This window comes from Nelumbo nucifera, chromosome 5 (genome assembly GCF_055504915.1).
Source record: "Nelumbo nucifera cultivar China Antique chromosome 5, China Antique-T2T, whole genome shotgun sequence".
Taxonomy (NCBI): Eukaryota; Viridiplantae; Streptophyta; class Magnoliopsida; order Proteales; family Nelumbonaceae; genus Nelumbo; species Nelumbo nucifera.
This window is the reverse complement of record NC_142653.1, coordinates 48805968-48827869: the sequence shown is the minus strand read 5'-3', so window position 1 is coordinate 48827869 and position 21902 is coordinate 48805968. Positions and strand designations below refer to the sequence as shown.

At 34.6% G+C, this 21902-nt stretch overlaps 1 protein-coding gene and 1 pseudogene across 1 annotated transcript; both read right to left on the bottom strand.

The window, feature by feature from the left end:
* Positions 1-2496: 2496 nt before the first annotated feature.
* On the bottom strand, positions 2497-7870 carry LOC148791574 (wall-associated receptor kinase 5-like). The gene is made up of 4 exons (XM_088888238.1): positions 7657-7870; positions 7314-7475; positions 5684-6541; positions 2497-3695 (listed from the first exon to the last, which is right to left on the bottom strand). The coding sequence occupies exons 1-4, from the start codon at positions 7868-7870 to the stop codon at positions 2497-2499; spliced, it is 2433 nt and encodes an 810-aa protein (XP_088744364.1).
* A 10518-nt stretch (positions 7871-18388) lies between these two features.
* On the bottom strand, positions 18389-19516 carry LOC148791573 (putative wall-associated receptor kinase-like 16 pseudogene; annotated as a pseudogene).
* Positions 19517-21902: the final 2386 nt, after the last annotated feature.

Here is a 21902-nt window from a genome sequence, read left to right as displayed (position 1 = left end):
AACTAAATTTAATAAAACATTACTAAAATTATAAAAATATTAAATTTTACTAAGCTTTTATCTAGGAACTATTAAAAATTAAGAAATTAATAAAAATCAGTAGTTCACAAATTAAAAATTCAAGTACGTTGAATTATATTTAAAATAATTAATATTAATAAGACAATTAAAAATAAATTTTTTGAAGCTAAATGTATAATTTTGTTAAAATGAAAAAAAGAAAAGGGGAAAAGTAAAAATAACAGGATAAGTAATAATAATAATAATAATAATAATAATAACTATAAAATTTATTAAAGTAATAAAACAAACCATTTGCATTCCAAATAAAAATATTAAAATTTAATTAAAAAAAAATCTAATAATGGCACGATTAGAAATATCATAAGGCTAGTTTATAATTTAGCCTAACCTAGCTAGACGTATAAATTTTTATGCTCAAGCAATTATTTTCTTCTGAGCTAGGTCTAGCATAGATTTCCACCTAGCCTGCATATATTGTAGGTAGTAGTGCTTTAAATTGATCAAATTTAGATCGGATCCTAGTGGACCCACATCCACATTCAATTATGAAATCTCTATCTGCACATCTACATCTAATTATTATGTTAGATTTGGGATCAAATGCAAATTTAATCTACAACCATATTATTGTGTTTAAAATGACAAAAAAGTTTTAAAATGTTAATTATTTTAAAGTGTACATGTATAATAAATGTATATAAATATAAAATATTAAATTTATCAATTATAAATTTATATAATTGTGCATAATATCTTTATGTATACATAATTATACTACATATATACATAAAATAATAATTTTTATTGGACTTGGATTTTGGGCAGACCGAATGATGTTAAATCCACATTTGATCCAATTATTAATTACATACAAGTTCTAACATCCAAATCCAGGATTTTCAGATTTAGAGTCAAATCAGGTATCATACTTTTGGAGTCTATTGATGGCCCTAGTAGGTAGGCCCAAGCTAAGCAACCCCTAAGCTCAACCTAGAAGTTATATATGAGGTTCAAAATATTGATACAGGGCAATATGTTGATAGTGTGTATCCACTGTATCGGTACTCTTTTTTTTTTTGTTATTTTATTTTTTTCAAATATGGTTCAAAGGGGCTGGTTTAAGGGCAATCTATCTCTTGAACCACTTGTCGACCCAACCTCGATACGATACGTATCAGTTGATACAGCCTGATATGTATCAATATTTTGAACCTTAGTTATATACATATATATTTAGATAACAAGTTTCATATAAATATATAGATCAGAATTTTTATATATTTTTATAATAAACTAAAATTACATAGAAATTTTAATTTGTAAAAGAATCATAGCTTAGCTAACATAGGCAATCCGGTACCTATCCCAAGCCTAAACAAACATTATTATGCTTGGGGGTGTGGGCTAGGCTGGGTTAGGAAACCTTAAAAAATATTAATACACTATAATGATTTGGCCTGAGATCTTTTATGTTTTTTTGGTTCATTAGGCTATACAATGTGGGTAGCCCATTCCCATAGTCATTCAACTTCAATCTTAATAATTTTTATCTAAATAGTAAGAAAACCCAAAAATAATGCATGCATGGATTGTACTCGGTTTGGTTCAGTCTAATTACAAATGTCACATTGCTCTTAGGGGTGCAAGTTGGGGGAAGGGTCAAGTTGAGGATCAACCAAAGCCCAACCTGAAGTCTTAAAACTTGAGCTCAGGCTTGGATTAATTTAATTATGACTAAAAATGGTAATATATAGATTAATTTAATTATGACTACAACCAAATTTTATATATTTACTAACATTTAAGTAACATTTACAAAAAAATGTAAAATTTAATCATTAATAAAGTATAATAAATAAAATAAAACATGACCAGATAATATGAAAAATTAATTATTTTATTAAATAATTAGTAGTAGCTAAGTATTTTTGTTAAAATTACTAATATAATTAACACAAATTACTAAACTATTTTTGTAATAAATTACTAAAATAAAGATGAATTATTTTAAACAATATTGCATTCCTTCCTTGTAATGGTTATTGATACTTGTTGTTACACTTTCCCTTGACAAATCCCATGAATCCCACGGGTCCTTGGTAGAATTATATAATTTTAAGTGGAAAGTTTTAAAGAGAAAACAAAATTATATAAAAAAAAAGAAATTTATCAAATCATGTCAATGTCACTCAATGAATTAGTAAATTCCACTCCCACCCAAATCATGTCATTCTTGCAACATTGATTCCTTTTGGTACTTTGGTAATTACACAAGAGGATCGATATGCAATTTACTGGAAAACAATACCTTAAGTTGATTGCTAACATGAGATGAAAGTTTGTCAATAACCCAAATAAATAGTTTGATATCTCAAATATTGTTCTACAGTTATAATTGCTAATTATTTTGAAACATCATAATACAAAAGAAACCAAAAGAAAAGCACAAACTTGTCTATTGAGATGCATGTATCAACGTGGGAAAGTCATTGAAAATATCATATCATTCTCAAGACTATATAGCCTTGATGCATCACCATGGTAATGACTTAATGATATAGGATTGGGGTTTGAGGATATAGATAATAGTCCTTCTCTTTCTTCTTGTGATTGTTGAACCCATGGGTGTCTCGCTGACCTTCTCAGTCCTTCAAGCTCCATTGCAACCTCTCTCATAGTGGGTCTTTCCTCACCTCTCACATTGAGGCATCTTTTGGCAAGATTAGCAACTGCAGTAATTTGTTCAGTCTTCCCCTCGTCTACAAATTGACTATTGATGAGCTGAAACAAGCGATTCTCGTTCATCATTGAAATGAAATAAGCAGCTAGAATTTTTTGTTCTTCCGATCTTTCAAAACAAATTGGTTTTTCCCCTGTTAAATGCTCCACAAGTACCACTCCAAAGCTATAAACATCACTTTTCTCTGTTAGTTTACTGGTGTGGAAATACTCTGGGTCCAAATATCCAAAGGTCCCTCGGACTAAGGTGGTTATTTGAGTTTGATCCATAGGAAATAGCCTTGAAGCTCCAAAATCAGAGACTTTTGCTGTAAAACTATCATCCAATAGTATATTTGCAGATTTGATATCTCTATGGATGATTGGAAGAGAAGTTGCAGAGTGTAGATAGGCCAATGCACTAGAGGTTTCTGTTGCAATCCTCAATCGATCATCCCATGAAAGTACAGAGATTCTGTTGCTTTTATGAATGTGCTGAGAAAGAGTTCCATTGGACACGTATTCATAAACTAGTAGAGGAACTTCAGTCTCTAAACAACATCCCAATAGCTTGACTATATGTCGATGGTTAATTTGTGTAAGAATAATAACTTCATTTATAAATTGCTCAATTTGGCTCTTATCCCCTATTTTTGATTTCTTAATGGCAACTATTCGATGATCAGGTAGAATGCCTTTATATACTGTACCTTGACCTCCTTGACCAAGAATGCAACTCTCATTGTAATTATTGGTTGCCAATTCTAACTCTTTTTCTGAATAGATCTTTACAAACTCTAAACCACCTTCATGTGAAGATAATTGTTGTTGTAGAAGCAAACCGCCATTTTGTTGAAAGAATTTCTCTCTTAATTTCATGAGCTTTCTTTTCCTTATAATCAAGTAGAACAACGAACTACAGATGATTAAAAATAAGATTCCAAAGCCTATACCTGCATTCAATATTTGAAGATTCTTTAGTATAGTCATAACAGAAGTGGCGGAGAAAAGTTTCACATCATTTTCATACTACGATTTTTTAGGAGCATTACTTACTCAACTAATGAAAAAAAATGGCAATTAGCTACTTGACAAAGAGTCAATTAATGAAAAAAACAAATCTTGTTTTTCTATGCAATTACCTAGGGAAACCTTCATTACCGCAAATCCTTCACTTTTCACAGTGCAACCACTTCCATCTCTTCTCCATCGCCATAACTACCCCTTGGACAAGAACAGTAGTAAGATCCTTTTGTATTAGTACAGATGGCTACACAAAGATTGCTTTTTGGATCCTCACACTCATTTACATCTGCCCATGAATAAAATAAATAAATAAATAAAGCATTAGCTCAAAATTACATGTGCAGCCCGAATTGATTTACAACCTTTCAACCAAAATTAAAGGGCCCTGCATGTTCCTTTTTTGACCCATGACTTTATTCAATGGTGGGTATTAGGAATATCCTGCATGACTTTATTCAACCAAAATTAAAGGGCCCCGCTGTGTATTTGGAATATCTCCCGATGATAGTATCAGTCCTGATGATGTCATCATCGGGAGATGTTTCCAATACACAGTGGGGATGTGCTGTGGGGCGTTGTGGGTTGGAGATGTGATCTCGGCTAGATTCTTATACTAAATTGATTTTAGGATTAATTGAAAATCCTTATTGGGCCAATGGAAGTGAGGGTTGGTCTCCTCCCCCACAAGGGACTGCCCCACAATGCCCCACAGCACATCCCCATTGTGTATTGGGAACATCTCCTGATGATCATCGGTTCTGATACTATCATCGGGAGATTTTCCCAATACATGGCGGGGCTGTACTGTGGGGCATTGTGGGGTGGCCCTCTTGTGGGGAGGAGATGTTAACTCATAATCTGTTCTAGGAGCCGGAAAATCAGTTTATCTTTGCATAAGAATGCTGTTGATTCGTGATATAGTTTATGGGATGAGAGCGGCATTTCTGTGCTTCTGGCATTTCTAGTGAAGATAAGACTAGTGATCCTTCTTCCCATATCAATGTCAGTGTAAGTAATGGCAAAAAGTAAGTGCAGAAGCTCTTTGAGAGATTTCTTTGTAGTTATTTGTGCAAAGAAAGATGAGAAGAGAGGTTCTTTATACTTCTAGACATGGTTTTTTAAAACCGATTTGGAGAACAAACCCTAACTGGTTCTTAGGTTAAGTTGTATGACCGTTCAAATCAAATGGTTGGTCCATCCTCACGAAAAAATAAAAATATTTAAAAAATAAAAAAATAAATAAAAAAATGTTAATCCATTGAATGGTTTGAACAGTTCAACTGCCCAGGTCAGCAGTTTGTTGACCAAATCAACGTTTTTTGCAAACGTCTGGTTTTAGAAAAAAACAGAACCAGTCACCTGACTAGTTCCCAGTTTTTCCGGTCCGACCGTCTGGTCCAGTCTGATTTTGAAAACTATGCTTCTATAGACCGGGACAGAGGAACTGCTCCTCACAGAGCACGCCTCACACCGACCACACAGCATGTTTTAACCGTGCATTGGGAACATCATACCTTGGGTGCTATGCTTTTGCTTTTGTTTCTAGCTATTTGAGTGCTATGCTTTTTACTTATAGCAGTTTTGGTGGAAACCAAATCAGCCCCCCACAACATCCCACAGCACATCCCCGTGTGTATTGGGAATATCTCCCAATGATGATATCATCCTTCTTGGTATTATTATTGGGAGATATTCCTGATACACGGCGGAGATATGCTGTGCGAAGTTGTAGAGGCAGTTTAGTGGGGGCTGATTTGAACTTTTGGTTGGCTTTTCTGGGCGATTTGTACTTATTTTTCACTGCTCCCTCTTTATAAATTTTACATATTAATTAGCAATAAAAAAATAAATAAGGAACCCTTTTCCTAGTTAAATTTATATTGTAAAGCATAACACGTTAGAAGTGAAATCATACCTTGGCACCCATTGGAAAGATAAGGATTCCCTTGATAACCGTCCACACAATAGCAAAGATATCCAGGGCCATTAGTAGAGTTAGAACAGTAGGTATTCTCCCCACAAGCATAATCGGTCTTGTCACTTTGTGCTTCCTCACAAGTCTTATTCCTAATTGCCCAGTCGAGAACTATCGGAACTCTCACCCCAACATTTACAAGATATTCCTTCTCATTTCTTAAATTCCATAGGTAGGGTGCATTTGAAGTGAACCAGCTTTGGTCAGAGAGAAAAGCGTAGCTGCATTTGTTGATATTCCAAGTGTAGGCATAGTTGGTTCTGTTGTCATACATTTGAAGCTTCAGAAAAAACGTATCAAGATGATTTGGTATTGCAGTTTGACAACAGCCAATGCCACTACAAGATAGGTCCGTCGATTGCATGCCATATGGACAGAATGAAATGCATCCACTCTGGAACTTCTCAGCATAGAAATCAGACATGATGCCTAGTGTGTTACATCCGATAGCCGTGAATCTGTTTCTGGTGTTGGAGAATCTGTATGCGTTTGGCAATTGGATGTTTAGACTGTATTCCTTTAACCTTCCGCTATTTTCCTCATAACAACGGATAGCAGCCAGCATGGACAAGGTCAGTTGGCCTTGTAGTGATATATTCAAAATGAATCTCTCAGCATCCATGAAAAAATTATGGCCATACAATTCCAGTTGGGGAGGGTCAGTGGCATTGTTGCAGAACAACTTAAATTCATCTCTGAAACAGGATGGATCATCTCCCACCAGACCAAATGGGTAAGGGATGCTAATATTCCCACATTTGTTTTGGCAGCCAGGTTTTGTCCAGAAGGATGTCGATGCTGTTATTGTCAATATTATAGATCACCGTTATTCGATGTAGTAAGTTGCAGTGAAGCAACATGCAGTTCAAATAGGAGGAGAATGTAAAAGAAACTTGTTCAAAGAAATAGAAAAAAAAAAAGAAGAAAATTGGATGATAATTCACTAATATGAGAAGACTTATAATGCGAGACAATAAGAATGGAGGTTCACTCACCTATAAAAGAGAATTCTCTCATTTCTCTAGAGAAGCTAAAGGCTTCTCAAAACAAAAGAAAGAATTTCATCCTCTGGTTTGAGATCACAAGGCTTTATATGGAAAACAATAACTAGCAATTGGGGCATTTAATGTAAGATTAACCCTTCAAGCATTTACTAAACCTAGCCCAAAGAAACCCACTAACAAACAAACCATTAGAAGTCCCACTAAAGAAACCCACCAACCATTAATAAGTTTAAATGCAAGCCCACTTGTCTCCTCTTTTAAAACGATATGGTGCTTCTCCGGAAATGGACTTGAGTTGCATCCAAATACAAAGTATTTCCTAATTTAAATACAGAATACCTACTGCTCCCTGCCTCAACTTGAGACAGATAGCGGTCAGATTCACCCTGACCCGCACCCCAACCCAACACTAAATCAAGACACCCCAACAATACCCAACCAACCCAATGGGGTTGGGTCAAGGAAGGCTCTCCGTTTAAGCCGACCCAATGACATTATTCCTAGACCAAATTTAAATTAGGCAATATTTGCTATTAAAATTTCAAGCAAATCTAGTAAACTCATACCTTGGCATCCCTGGGGGAGATAAGGATTCCCAAGGTAACCTTCCATACAGTGGCAAATGTATCTAGAACCATCGTCGGAGTTCGAGCAGTAGGTGTTGTTCCCACATGCATAACTGGCAGTTCCTTTTTCGCATGTCTTCTTTGCAGCTGACCAGTCGAACACTGGAAATACAAAATAAGCCCTCTTGAAAACCTTCCTTTGAACCAAATTGATAACTTGGATGTTCTAATATCATTTAATAAATAATCTAGTTATAAAAGATCAGGTGTTGGATTGAGTAGACTGTAATAACTTGAATGGCTAATTGATCCGATTATGCTATCTTTTCTATTTAAACAGTACCTGAATCAAAAGAGATCTTTATAACTGAATTCCTACCTTTACATCCATCAGGGAGATAAGGATTCCCTTGATAACCTTGCATACAATGACAAAGATATCCAGGGCCATTTGTGGAGTTAGTGCAGTAGGTGTTACTCCCACAAGCATAGCCAATCATTTGGCTTTGTGCTTCCTCGCAAGTACTCTCATTTCGAATTGCCCAGTCAAGTACCATCGGCGTTCTGAACCCAGTTTGTATAAGGTATTCCACGTTAATTTCTTATGTTCCAGAGAGGTAACATTTGTGAGGTGAACCAATCCTGATCTGACAGAATGGCATACGCGCATATACTGATATTCCTTGTGTTGGTGAAGTTGCCATAACTTCCTATATGTATGACTAAAGAACTCAGATCCTTGGGTATCGTGGTTTGGCAGCATCCAAGGCCAGAACAAGATGACCCCGTAATTGTGGTATCGTTCAAGCATGATGAAGTGCACTCGACATAGTAGACCTCCTGGTTGAAGTCGTACAAAATGCCATACATATCGCAACCAATACCAGTGAATCTGTTTCTGGTGTTGGATACCCTGTAGGTATTCTGGCAGTCTAAGAGATATGTCATATCCATTCAAGCTTTGGTTCCCCTCCCATGTAACATTTGACAGCTGCCCAAATGGAGGTTCTAAAGCTGACCTTTGCAACGATATGTTCAGAATGGGTAGGCCGCTCTTGGTCCGTAAGGGAAAGTCACTAGAAGTGTTGCAGATCAACTTAAAATCTCCATTGACGAAACAGTTTGGATCATCTCCAATGCCAAAAGGGTAGGGGATGCTAGTGTTCCCGCATAGCTCTGGGCAGCCAGGCTTTGTGTGAGACAATGTCCGATGCTGCTGCCTCTGCCTTCATTACCAACATCCCTATCTGAGATGAGATAAAGCAACATGGGCCAAAGCATTTCCTTCTTACTGTTCGTCAACAAGATCATCGTTTTGTTCCTGCACGAAAGAGGAAAATAAAGCTTTTCGTTTAATTACTGGACCTCGCAATATGGACATAAGAACGGGCCGGACTGTAATATGCACGTTAGGTAAGCACAACGAATGAACAAGTAATAGTGTGTCATACATGTCCCGAATTAATGCGCTTTCATCCAAACGTTTAAGTTTTTCTTTTTTATTATTTTTATTTTTAATTATTTTGACAAAAATAATAAAATAATGAATAATTACTGTCTAACGGAACAAAAAATCATGCCTCAAGAGAAAGAAAGAAAGAGAATTATAACAACAATAAACAACAAAATTTAATAAAATTAATAATAATAATTCAACCAATTATGAAAGGTAGGGACAGCCTATAAATTTTCAGGCCTGGGCCTAGGGTGGGTCCCAAAACTTCTAAACCCATCAGATCTGGTTGGCCCAGTATATATGTCTTTAAGCGCAGGGTGCCAATCCGGGCCCATCCTGGCCCATGTTCAACATCACAAGCACAGTGTAAAATACAGCCTTTCCCTACTTTTTCCGTTCCTCGGCCTTTTCCTTCAAACCAAACACAACCTACGGATTCAGGACACCGCCATACCCAGACTATCTAAGAATATTAAATTATTATTGCGCTAACTTTCAATTGATTGCATTATCAAATTCCTTTGTTAATTTTTATACCATTTTTGCATATTGCATGGTTCATGAGATCTGATTTGATTTTACTTTCCAGTTTCATAACATATCAACTGATCACGTTGTTTGGAACTTACCAACCTCTACAGCAAAAACTTTAGTTTCCCAGTTTTCGTAAGCCCATTGTTTTCAAAATATATATATATATATATATATAGCCTGCTTGCCTTTCACAAAGCTTGTGAAAATAATAGAAGGATGCTTATACAATTAATTCTGTAAATTCGAAGTGCAATACTTGAGCCGTATTTATTGTTGGATTTTAATCTTATAAGATATTAAATCCAATAAGTTTGATTGGTCAATTATATAAGAAATTGTACCTATACATTTGATTCGAAAAATTAACTTTTTTCTTACAAAATTCAATTTTGAACTTGTCTCACATTGAAAAATTATAAGCTTTGTTTTCAGTATTTTAATAGGAGCTGATTTAAATCCTTATAAATAGTAGAGGAGAATATGGGGGTTTGATACTGCGCAACGCGTGCGCACGTGTGCGGGCGCAATTGAGGCGCACTTTGGTGCGCACTGTGTGCGGCGAATGGCGGCTTTAGTTTTGGTGCGATGCTGATTATTGATGAGATCAACGGTTATGATTCGATCAGGTGTGGTCAAGAGACACAATTCAAAGTTAACAGTCATTAACTGTTAACTACTTTTTAAATAGTGTTCAAGGGTGTCTTCTTTGAACCAGTACCTACTTTTTACTTCATACCTTTTCATAAACTATTTAAGGAGCAATGAATCAGACTTCAAAAGTACATATTTTCAAAATTCATTTTCTCTCTCTCTCAGTCCGGTCTGCTATAGTCTCACAGAAGGTTTTCTTCGGAGATTCTTCAACTTTGTTGGTTGCAGATTCTCGCCTAAGGTTCTGTTGTATCCTAGGAACGGATTTGCCTGTAACCCAACAGCAAACTCAATGAAACTGAGTGGGAACAAATAACATTCTAAAGATAGTATCTCTAAAGTTACAGTAACCCCATTTTCCTACATCTATTAGCTAGCTTTTATAGACAAAACTGCACGGAATGAAATGCATTAAAAAGCTACAATGATTTCAAATACACGATCATTAGTTATTTAGTTCAAAAATGCATTATATGGTTTCAGTACCAACCATTAACGAACAAAGAAAACTTTAATTAAGCCCATAAAGCTAGACAACAAGATATGCATGCAGGCTATTTTCATCATTAATATAACTACTATGATCATGTAGATACCTACCTATTCAAATTTAAAATTCTGTATCCAAACAGGGAAAAAGAGTTGTTTGCTCCTAGAGAATGCATGCCACGTATATACGAGCCTAAGAAACACATTGTTTGAAACACCCTTCTAACTTTCAAGAAACATCTACATGCTGGAAGCTTAAAATCTGGATATGGAAAACTGAAACACAGATCAACAACAAATTAAACTAACCTGCAGGCCAGGGCTTCTTTTAGGCTTCTTTTCTTATAGGGTTTTCGAAGAGCTCTCATATCTAATATTGATTTCTTAAAAGTCAAAACTGGTAGGGGAATTGAGGTTAGATTTGGGGGAGTATTACCTAGAGAATTAGTGATTCGATGTAGCAAATAAATAAATAATATATATTAGTGCTTCTAAGTTCGATGGAGGTGAATCGCTTGGATGGTCCAGATCAGCGTTTGGATTTTGAAAATTTTATCCTTGTCAACAATTAGATATTAGGACAGTTATTGAACAGTCCCAAACAATGTATTGGATGTTGATGGATATACGGAAACCATGGGCTTTCGTAATTCATATAAGAGGCAAGAGCAAAGCTTCCTCTTTTAAGAAACCTCTGAATTTATCAAGGGATACAAATAAATCTTACAGCATACATCGGAACATTGTCATCGGAGTCACAGATAGGGGACCCACCTCGGACTGCCTTGAATGTTCTGTACGTTTGCTATTAGATTGATTTGTATACATGCAATGTTTCTTCACTTACTTTTTTAAAAATAAATTTTCAGATTCCACACAAGACGTGATGTCATAAACTTGATTCTTCAAGCAAAAGTAACGATGAGAATTTGAACCAGGAAGTTTTCTTGGTCAACAATTAACCCGGTTTAACCTAGTGTTTTAGTTCAACTTGTCTAATTAAACCACCCAAAAACTGGTTCCTCATTGGTCCAACCAATCAGTCCGGCCAACAACAACTTTAGCTTAAGAGGCTGGGAGTGGCATATAAGGCGCTCCAAAGTCAAAAGCCTCTTGTATCCACCCATCCAAAACCCATATTGCAAGCAATATAAAGATATAATATGTCTGGCTCATTTGTTTAATTACCAAGGTATCCTTTTCAGATGTGCGAGAAGGCCCATAGGATAGGAATGGGTCCTGTTCAAGAGTTATTGCTTAATTTTATTGACAAATTCAATGGTACTGAACCATGTTTTATAATACTATTGTATCGAAAACACTGTGCTGTGGCACAAAGTATAATGTTTTCTTGGACATGGGGCCGTGGCTTTAAAACTCCTTGAGGTACATAGGTGTGCAAATTGGTTAAATTTGGATCCCCTCTGATCAGATTTTTCGATTGTATCGGATTTATATTACCCACTATTCAATCTGATGTGTTATATATTTATAAATATAAATATATAATATATATATATGTTATTTATTTATTTATAAATATATTATTTATATTGTATTTTTATAAATTTGTTATATTATTTATTCTTTTTATAAAAAATATGTGTATATATATAAACATGATTTTTATAAAATGTAGTTACCAATTAATGACTATTAATTTTGAATAGTGCCTCTTAATCTCATCACGGTTGAAACATCAAAAGTCAAAACCGCTCTTCTCAAACCACACGAGGTATGAGCAAAGTGTTATCTCCAAAGTGTCTCATTGCCCTGCACACACGTATGCACATGCATGTGCACGTGTTGCATGATAGTAAACCTCTATACTCTCCTCTTATATTTCTAACAAATGAAAATAAACTCATATTTAAAAACTAAAAATAAATTTAATAATTTTTTAATGTATGATAATTTGAAAACTGATTTCTAATAAGAGAAAAAAACGGGACAAAAAAGAGAATTGATGATATATAGATTCAAGCTTTTGACACCCACATTTATGAGGTCTACTATTTTAGCAAGGCTATCAAGTCCTAGTTTTGGCTCCATTAATCTGGAATCGTCAATGTTAAGAAATCCCAATTGTTAATTAGATTCCCACTGTTTACTAACCATCTCACCCCTGTGCAGAAGAACTTCTCACCCAATAAGATCACTCCTCTAGTCCTAAGGGCCTATGGTAGGCAAGGAATCCCTAAGGATTTTCCATTGCCAATTTTGATAACAAAGCTAAATTGAAAGAGTAAAGGTCCATAAAACTTATTCCACCTTCAGCTTTTCTTTGAGAAGTCTTATCCCCAACTAACCGATTTTACAATTCCCCACTACTTCTCCACTAAAAGGCTCTATGCTTCTTAACCCAAATCTATGCATAAAGATTTTACTGAAAGGAAGTAGAACATAGTATAAGTAGAAATGACATTAATCATTGCTTTAAGAAGATTCTTTTCTTGCAAGTGATAAATACTGACTCTTGAAACCCAAGGTTTTTCCGTCAATACTATCAATTAGATGTTGAAAACATTCTTTGATTGACCTCAATAGTACTAATTAGGTGTTGGATCTTTTATTGTTTTAATGAAGGCAATGACCATCTCTATCTTTGGCATGGGATGACGCAATTTAATTGCCATTTCCTGTTACTTATATGTATCATAGTTTTAAAAAGCGACCTGAAAATAGAACTGATTTGGCCACCGGTTTTTGAGTCGACGGTTTAACCATCCAGTTCAAATAGACGGTCTGTTCTAACAAAAATAATAAAAAATAAAAAAATAAAAATGGTAAAAGAACATTGAATGGGTCAATGGTTCACTATTCGGAACAATAGGGTTGTTGATTGATTTAACGGTTTTTGGTTAGGGATCGGGTTTGAGGTAAAACGGAACCGGTTGTCTGAACAGTCCGATCGTCTGAGTCAATAAACAGTTTGAAAACCATGATATGCATAATCAAGAAATGTCTCCCTTGAGTTTTGCACTCATAGCTTCTAGGTTAGCTTGACCTAACACTAATTCCATATTATAAAAAAAGTGGTATAAAAAAGTTTTGGATACTTTTCCCCACAAGTTCTTTTTTTTTTCTTCCTTCAAATTAGCAAACTACGTCCTAGTGCTTCTCGTCAAGCTTTTCTATAACTCCCAAGTTGTGTACCCGTTTCACTTTTCACATTTTGTCTTTCAACTTTCCCTACATCATCTTCTAGTTGGGTTTGAAATATAAGAGGTGGCATGGAACACAGGTTCTTATTGTCACTAAACATGATGGGAAGAGGCTAATATGAAGACTACATGTGAAGGTTGAATGTAGTTTGTGGGATAAGTTGAGAAGCTGAATTGGTGAAGACAAAGGAGTGGTGAAATAGTTGTGATGGGTGCAATAGATGTCATAAAGGGAGGAGATGCAAAAGTAGGAAAGAATATCGGTGTAGTCAACTAGGTCACTATTGTTATAAGGAGAGGTAGAGGTGGTATTGATTGGGACCATTCAACAAATATGCATCAAATTGAGTTAACACTTCATCAAATCTCTCTTGATGTCTAAGATATTCATTGTATAGGATAAAGGCCAGCACCCTGGGACTCTATTAATGAAGAAGCAATCAAATTCATAGGCTGAGAGGTGTTAATAGGATCATTTTGAAAAGAATCTTGTTACATGACACGAGCAACTGATCTAGTCACTATCTATGAGTCACATGCTTAAAGTATGCTTTATACATCATGTTTGAACGAAAACAAAATAAAAAATAAAAAAAATCAAATAGCGATCATGGGGATGAGAGATATGGGGAATCAACCTCATTTACTCAAGTGTAGCTTCTTAAAAGACAATGTGTTACTCTCAGCAACTACGCCAGTATCATGGGCACTATGGTGGGTCTCTTCTCAAATGGTTGTTGGAATAGTTCTAATAATACATTAGTGATTGCGACATGTACCCAATATTAGTCAATAGGAAATAGTAGGTGTCCTGCAATGGCCATCAATAGCTTGTTCCTTTACCATTTGGCTACCATATTGGGATCCTAGTCTGAGTTCTTTCTTTCACTTCTCCGCACTAGGAATCCTAAGCTCATGGACTAATCATCTGGCATGTCGATGTTCATCTTTCTACAATGCAAGAGAGTTGCCCATTGTGATACCCAAATTGTAAGGGAAAATAATTTGATCCTTAAGCGGCATATATTACAGAAATGCGGCTTCTTCCAATGTCGGCCACATTTGGTTCTTGCCAAAACGGAAAACCATAGATGTAGGGTCCTAACTTTGAAACATTCCTTTTTACATTGGCCTATCAAGCTCAATAAGGGTCAAGTCCATGTCATGTGCCTAATGCATGGTTCCTATCAAGGCTACAACATCACTGACCATTTTTACGATGCATTGATATAGTTGTGGTGGCATCAAGATACTCAGACATCTACAAGAAGGCTTCAGGTTGAGGGCATGATGTATACTCAGACATCACTGACCATTATTTCATATATGTTTGACTATTTAAGAGGGAAAAAATTAAATAACGTTATGTCTCAGAAGAAGAAACATAGATTTTTGGGATACAATCTCAAGGTGTGAACAAGGAGAGAACCTTCAACACAACCATAGGCATAATTCGTCCCCAAGCTTTGGTGCACAACCCTAAGATGATAAATAATTCGTGAACCTTTAGTGCAACCACAGGGTTTATTGGTCCCCAAGCTTTGGCGTACAGTCTTCAAATGGTGAATGATTAGAGAACCTTCAACACAGGTACAAGGTCCATTGGTCCCTGGACTTTAGCATACAACCCTCAAAGGGTAAAGGATTAAAGAACCTTCAGCGCGCCACTACAGGATTCATTGGTCCTCAAACTTTAGTGTACAACCCTTAAATGGTGAATGGTTAAAGAACCTTTAGTGCTGCTTGAGGGTTCCTTGGTCCTCATACTTTACAACCCTCAAATGGTAAAGGGTTAGAGAACCTTCAGCTGCCACAAGGTTCACTAGTCCCCAAACTTTAGCACACAACACAGGGAAATTTACACCAATCTTTCTTCCTTCTCTTTTTTCCCCTCTTTTATTTTTTAGTGATTTTTGGATTTTGATTTTGTTTGTTGCTTTTTCTCCCTCTCTTTTTTTTTTTCTATTTTGCTACTTTCTTGATTTTTTATTTTATTTTCCTTTCTTTCAAGATTTTCCTTTGAATTTTCTAGTTATTTAAAATTATCATTATATCTTTCATATTTTTATATTTTTTATTATTTTTACCTTTAAACTATTATTCCTTTTATTTATTTTAATCTTGCACCACTTCCGTTAATACTTGGACCATAGTAACCTTCCATCCTCCCCTTTCTTTCCCCCTTTTCTTTTTATTTTTTTCCTCTTTTAATTACCTTTTTGTTATATATTTTTTATTTATTTGTTCTTCTTTTCTATTTATTTCTGACTTTCTCCTTCTCTCTCTTCTAACATGGATTTCATCCTATTCCTTAATCAAAATAAAAAAGTTTCTTCTCTCTCTCTGTTTTTATTATTATTTTTCCTTTTCCTTTTTTTTCTACTTTCCTTTAGGTACTACTTTCTTTTCTATCATTTCCTAATTAATTATGCCAAGATCCTAACAATTTATCTTATTCTTTTATTTTATTTTTTATTTGTTCTTTGGATTTTGTGACATTTTCTAATCTTTTTTCTTTTCTTTTTGCACTTCTTTCATTTTTCTGTCCTTCTCTTTTCTTCTATTTTATTATTTTTTTATAGTTGTTTGGATATATACTTTTATATTGTTAGTGTTTCATATTTCTATTATTATCTTCCTTTCCTTTCTTTTTTTTCTTTTTTTTTATACTATTTCTTTTTCTCTCATTTCCTTTGAAATTAAATTTTGCAACACTTCCTAATTGATCTTTTTCATTTCTTTTCCTCTTTTTCTCTTTTTTTTATGATTTTTTATTTTGATTTGATTTTTTCTTTTATAATAATTTTCCTCTTTTTTATTTTCTTACTTTTTTTTGGATTTTTATATATTTATTCTAAAATACACCCTGCAAAGAACATGCAAGCAAGTAAAGCTGAGATAGCTAACGTCCTAAATGATTAGGATGAAATATAGAGCGTGACACATGCTGAGAGGGTTTGACATCTTGACTCAATGGTTCCACAAGGTTGCTAGCCTTCTAACCTCTACCTATTGAACAAATGAGCATTTTAGATTGGTAGCTCATAAGAACTTTCAGCACGGCCAACAAGTACATTGATCCAGTGGCTTAAGCTTATAGCCTTCTCCTATAGCACAAAGTGATTCTAATTCTAATAAAAGATGATGTGTGTAGACAATGTGTCAGCAACCATACGAAGGGAGAAGCAAAGTATCAAACAATTAAGCAACAACTAACAAGAACGAAGCAATTATCATTATGAAATAAAGCGATAAAATAAAAGCATGCTCTTTTTTTACAGAAAAAATAAAAGCATGCTTATTCATAAAAAAGAACAATTCAAGCAAAATGGCCTCCATGTGGGCCCCACCTACCATCCAAGAACTCCATAGTGGAGTCTCCAATCTATGAGCATCAGAAAACTACTCATTTGAGCTGAGTTAAAGTCATCACCTCATTAGTCAAGCAAAACGGAGGTGATGAGACAACCTGACAATTATGTTTAAAATTGTTTTGGCTCGATAATGAGTTCAAACCCAAGGCATTAGTTAAACCAATCTAGGAGAGGCTTGGATGAGAGAGGGAAGGAATTAGGTACCCTTCTCCTATGATCGATAGGTGGGGCCACTTGAGAACCTAGATGATGTGAACATGATCAGGGTAGAAAAGATATATATATATATATATTACCATCACATTTCTTAAACATCCAACAGAATTATGATGTTTGGAATGGTTAAACAGTTCATCCTTATGCCTATAACAACAACTAGGAGATTGAAATTCCATATTTAATTTGAGTTATTGTATATATGATTGTTTTTAGACAATATTAATCATATGTTCATTTCATTCATATATTGTAAAACATTGTGTTTCTTTGGAAGATTCAGCCTCTCTACTACATAAATCTTTTGTCTAAGGAGCCATTTGATAACAACTAAAGTGGCATAATTGAAAAGCTTAATGCTTTGTCTTCCAAGGAGGTTGTGGGCTCCTTAATTAATAGCTAAAGCTAAAGTTCGATAGATCACCACAATATTTAATTTAGATTTTCCAAAAGTTAACCTAGTTGTCTCCATGTGTTAGAAAGATAATCAAGGGTTTCGTTAAGAAAAAAGAGATTGAATTGCATAATGTAAAATATTAATTTTTTGAAAGTTGTGACAGGGTAGACAAGCAAACACTTTTAGGAAAAACTACATATTATTTTCTTGTAAAATCTTTTGCATGGCTTCTGATGTGGCTCTTGATGATGGAGTTAAATCATATTATTATTTAATTTTTCTAGGCATATTTATATTGAACTTATACATGACATAATGAATAAACCAAACAAATATCACTGTGGATATGTAAGGTAATAATATTTTCCAGATAAGATGGTAAAACATCAATCAACACATGTTTAGAATGACGTATAATTCTTTGAATTATATAATCTAAGAAGCCTTAATTTATAATATATGCATTTTATCATTACTTTGACCCATAAAAATGAGAAATGAGTAATAGGTAACTTGTAGAACATGTCTTGAGCATATCTAATAAAATTATGCAATACATTGAAACATTATTTCTTTCTTGCTACAACAATTACCTAAGGATGGGTACTCTTCTATCAGAAAAGGTATACACCGACATGTATCAACATAAGAAGTTAACTTATCCTTTATCCAGAACAATAGCCTCTTTTTAGATATGGTTCATCTACAAATGTGATAAAACACCATTTCAAACACCATAAACATAAAATGTAAAGAGGGCATGCACTTATTAATATAACATGTGTTAGACCATCTCAGCGAGGAAATTTCATTGACATTGTCTTGCTGCTCTCCATGCTATGTTGCCCAGATGCATTATAAGGGTAATCACTTAATGATATAGGATAGAGGTCTGAGAAATTAGATAGTAAGTGCTCACTCTCTTCCTGATGAGTTGGTTGAACCCATGGATGTGTCTCCCTTCTCAACCCTTCTAGTTCTTCTGATACTTCTTTCATAGTGGGCCTTTCTTCACCTCTTACACTAAGGCATCTTTTTGCAAGCTCAGCAATTGTGAGAAGTTGTTCAGAATTTCCCTCATTTACAAATTGATTCTCAATTAATTCAAAGATCCGATTCTCTTTCATTGATGAAGTGAAATATGTAGCTAGATTTCTTTGTTCTTCTGATCTTTCAAAACACAGGGGCTTTTGACCTGTTAAGATCTCCACAAGAACTACTCCAAAGCTATAAACATCGCTTTTCTCTGTTAATTTACTAGTGTGGAAGTACTCTGGATCCAAATACCCTAAAGTTCCTTGTACTAATGTAGTTATTTGAGTTTGATCCATAGGAAGTAACCTTGAAACCCCAAAATCAGAGACTTTTACAGCATAATTATCATCTAATAGTATATTCGCAGATTTGATATCTCTATGAATGACAGGTATAGAGGCTGCAGAGTGTAGATAAGCAAGTGCATCGGCAGTTTCTGTTGCAATTCTCAACCAATCTTCCCAAGAAATCAAGGGAGCCCCATGCTTTTTAGGGATGTGGTCAGAAACAGTTCCATTGGAGATGTATTCATAAACCAATAATGGAACTTCAGTTTCTAAACAACATCCTAAAAGCTTTACTACATTTCGATGGTTAACTTGTGAAAGAATGATAACCTCATTTATAAATTGCTCAATTTGGCCCTCATCTACTATTCTGGACTTTTTAATGGCTACTACTCGATGATTTGGTAGAATGCCTTTATATACTGTGCCTTGTCCTCCTCGCCCTAGGATGCAATCTGCATCATAATTATTAGTTGCCAACTCTAGCTCTTCTGCTCTAAAGATCTTTATGAACTCAAAACCACCTTCATCATATGAAGATAATTGTTGTTGTAAAAGAAATCCCCCATTTTGTTCAAAGAATTTTTCTCTTAATTTCATGAGCTTTCTTTTCCTTACGAAAAAGTATAACCAAGAAATAATAACGAGGAAAAGTAAGATCCCAAAGCCAATACCTGCATGCCATGTTTAGGGATTATTAATACATCCATTACAAAAATGGAAGAGAGAGTGAAACAGAAACAGTCAATATCACATGATCGTTTGTTTAGTTAAGTGATAGCACATATAATTGAAACTGAATTGATATATAATACTTAAAGATGTTGATCTATATATATATATATATTGGTACTTTTTATGTGAGGTCATTTCCATCTTCGAGAAAAACATTGGCTATTTGAAAAAAGAAAACACCTTAAGCTGTTTTGGAGGTTTCTATATTTGGCGCATAATCCCATTCAATTCTTTACTTATCTTTTGACAAAAAAAGAATGTCGGTTGCAAATACTCTATAGCCCACAGCCATGTTAATATCTCATGCACGAGAATCTTTAAAACAACCCATGCTGTTTTGCCCAAAGAGCCAAAGTTTTTCCCCATCTTCCAAAATATTATTCGACATGGTTATTGAATTAATCTCTTATAAGACTTTGTATTAGATTTTGTACTAGTTAAAATATATGAAAATGTCATAAATATCTTATAATCATATAGAGTTACTTAGATTTAGGCCCCGTTTGCTTTTTGGTAATTTATTTATCTGGGTAAATGTAATTATCTGTGTAATTTTTTTCTTGGGAAACACTTACTCAGGTTAGTGTATTTACCCATGTTCTTTTATTTTCCAAGCAAAAAAGGAAATGACCATTTTAACCATAAAAATTCATTATTAAAAGGGTCATTTTTGTCCCATATAAGTGTTGGAAACTTTTCCCCCAAGTGGGAAAATTATTTACCAACCTAGGTAAACTTTCTCTGGTCCCCACATAAATAGAAAAACAGAACATAGGATTCTTGGTCAATGGGAACCAATATCCCATTTGATTCCCATTGACCAACTTTCCCCCCTCTTAAAATCCCAAAAAAGAATGCCCCCTTAAAATAATATGAAAATTCATTTCTGTACTAATAAATATATAGTCACGATATTTTTAAAATTCATGAGTTTATGGTATGATATACCGGCTCTATGAACTTTATGGAAATCTATGTGCACGTCAAGTACTGTCTTGTCCATTATAAGTTGGCATGAGCTGAAGTGCAAACATGCAATTTGATAAAAATGAATTGATTGGTTGTTCTTTCTTTCTTTAATTATAGCTATTGGTGTATCTTTAATTGATAAAGAAAATTTCTTTCTCCTGGTTTAGCATGCATACAATGTCGTGCCTACATATTTTAAAGTAATTGGATGAAAATAGCTGGTCAAGATATACAGGTTGGTGCTAATTATAATTTATAAAGGGATTTTTTTTTCTTTAATGGTTGTGTTAGGAGTTTTTGAGTAGAGAAGAGTGTCATTTCTTGTTTTTGGACCTTCCAGTAGTGTCTTTGCCTTTGAGAAAAGCTTATGGGAGTAGGAAGATTTTCTCTAATGGTTCTTGGTAGCTTATTTCTCAGGATGTTGCTCAGAACTTTAGTAGGTAGAAAATTGGGCAGCTTAATCCTGGAAAACCTAGAAAAGCTTAGGTCCTGTTTCCCTTCGATAAGTTATTTACCCATGTTTTCTTATTTCTCAAATAAATAAAACAATGTCTGTTTTAGCCATAAAATTTCGTTATTATTAAAATAAGCATTTTTGTCCCATCAAAGTGTTGGCAACTTTTCCCAAAGTGGAAAAGTTATTTAACCACATGGGAGATTGGTATCACCAAGGGAACAATATTACCTAGCCCCCACATAAATCTAAAAGAAATAATAAAACAACATGGGTCTCTTGGACAATGGGAACTAAAATCCCATTGACCAACTTCCCCCCTCTCAAAATCAAAAAATACTTACTGGGGCAATGGGTAACTGTTTTCCAGGAAAGACTTACCCATCAAAGTGTTGGCAACTTTTCCCTAAGTGGGAAAGTTATTTAACCACATGGGAGATTGGTATAACCAAGGGAACAATATTACCTAGTCCCCACATAAATCTAAAAGAAATAATAAAACAACATGGATCTCTTGGACAATGGGAACTAAAATCCCATTGACCAACTTCCCCCCTCTCAAAATCAAAAAACACTTACTGGGGTAATGGGTAAGTGTTTTCCAAGAAAGACTTACCCTGGTAAGTACATTACTCATGTTTTTTATTTCCTAGGTAAATAAGACAATGACCAATTTAGCCATAAAAATCAATTATTAAAATGAGTGTTTTTTGTCCCATCCAAGTATTGGCAACTTTCCCCCTGTGGAAAAGTTAATACCCACTTAGGAGATGGCTATCACTTACCCAAAAAATAAATTTTCCGTAGGCCCCACATAAATCTGAAAAA

Coding starts and splice junctions, on each gene's coding strand:
- LOC148791574 (XM_088888238.1), bottom strand. CDS start 7,870: ATGGTACTTGACTGGGCAATTCGAAATGAGAGTACTTGCGAGGAAGCA. Junction 6,542..7,313: donor TCTCCCCCAGGGATGCCAAG/GTATGAGTTTAC, acceptor TGACAATAACAG/CATCGACATCCTTCTGGACA. Junction 3,696..5,683: donor TCTTTCCAATGGGTGCCAAG/GTATGATTTCAC, acceptor TATTGAATGCAG/GTATAGGCTTTGGAATCTTA.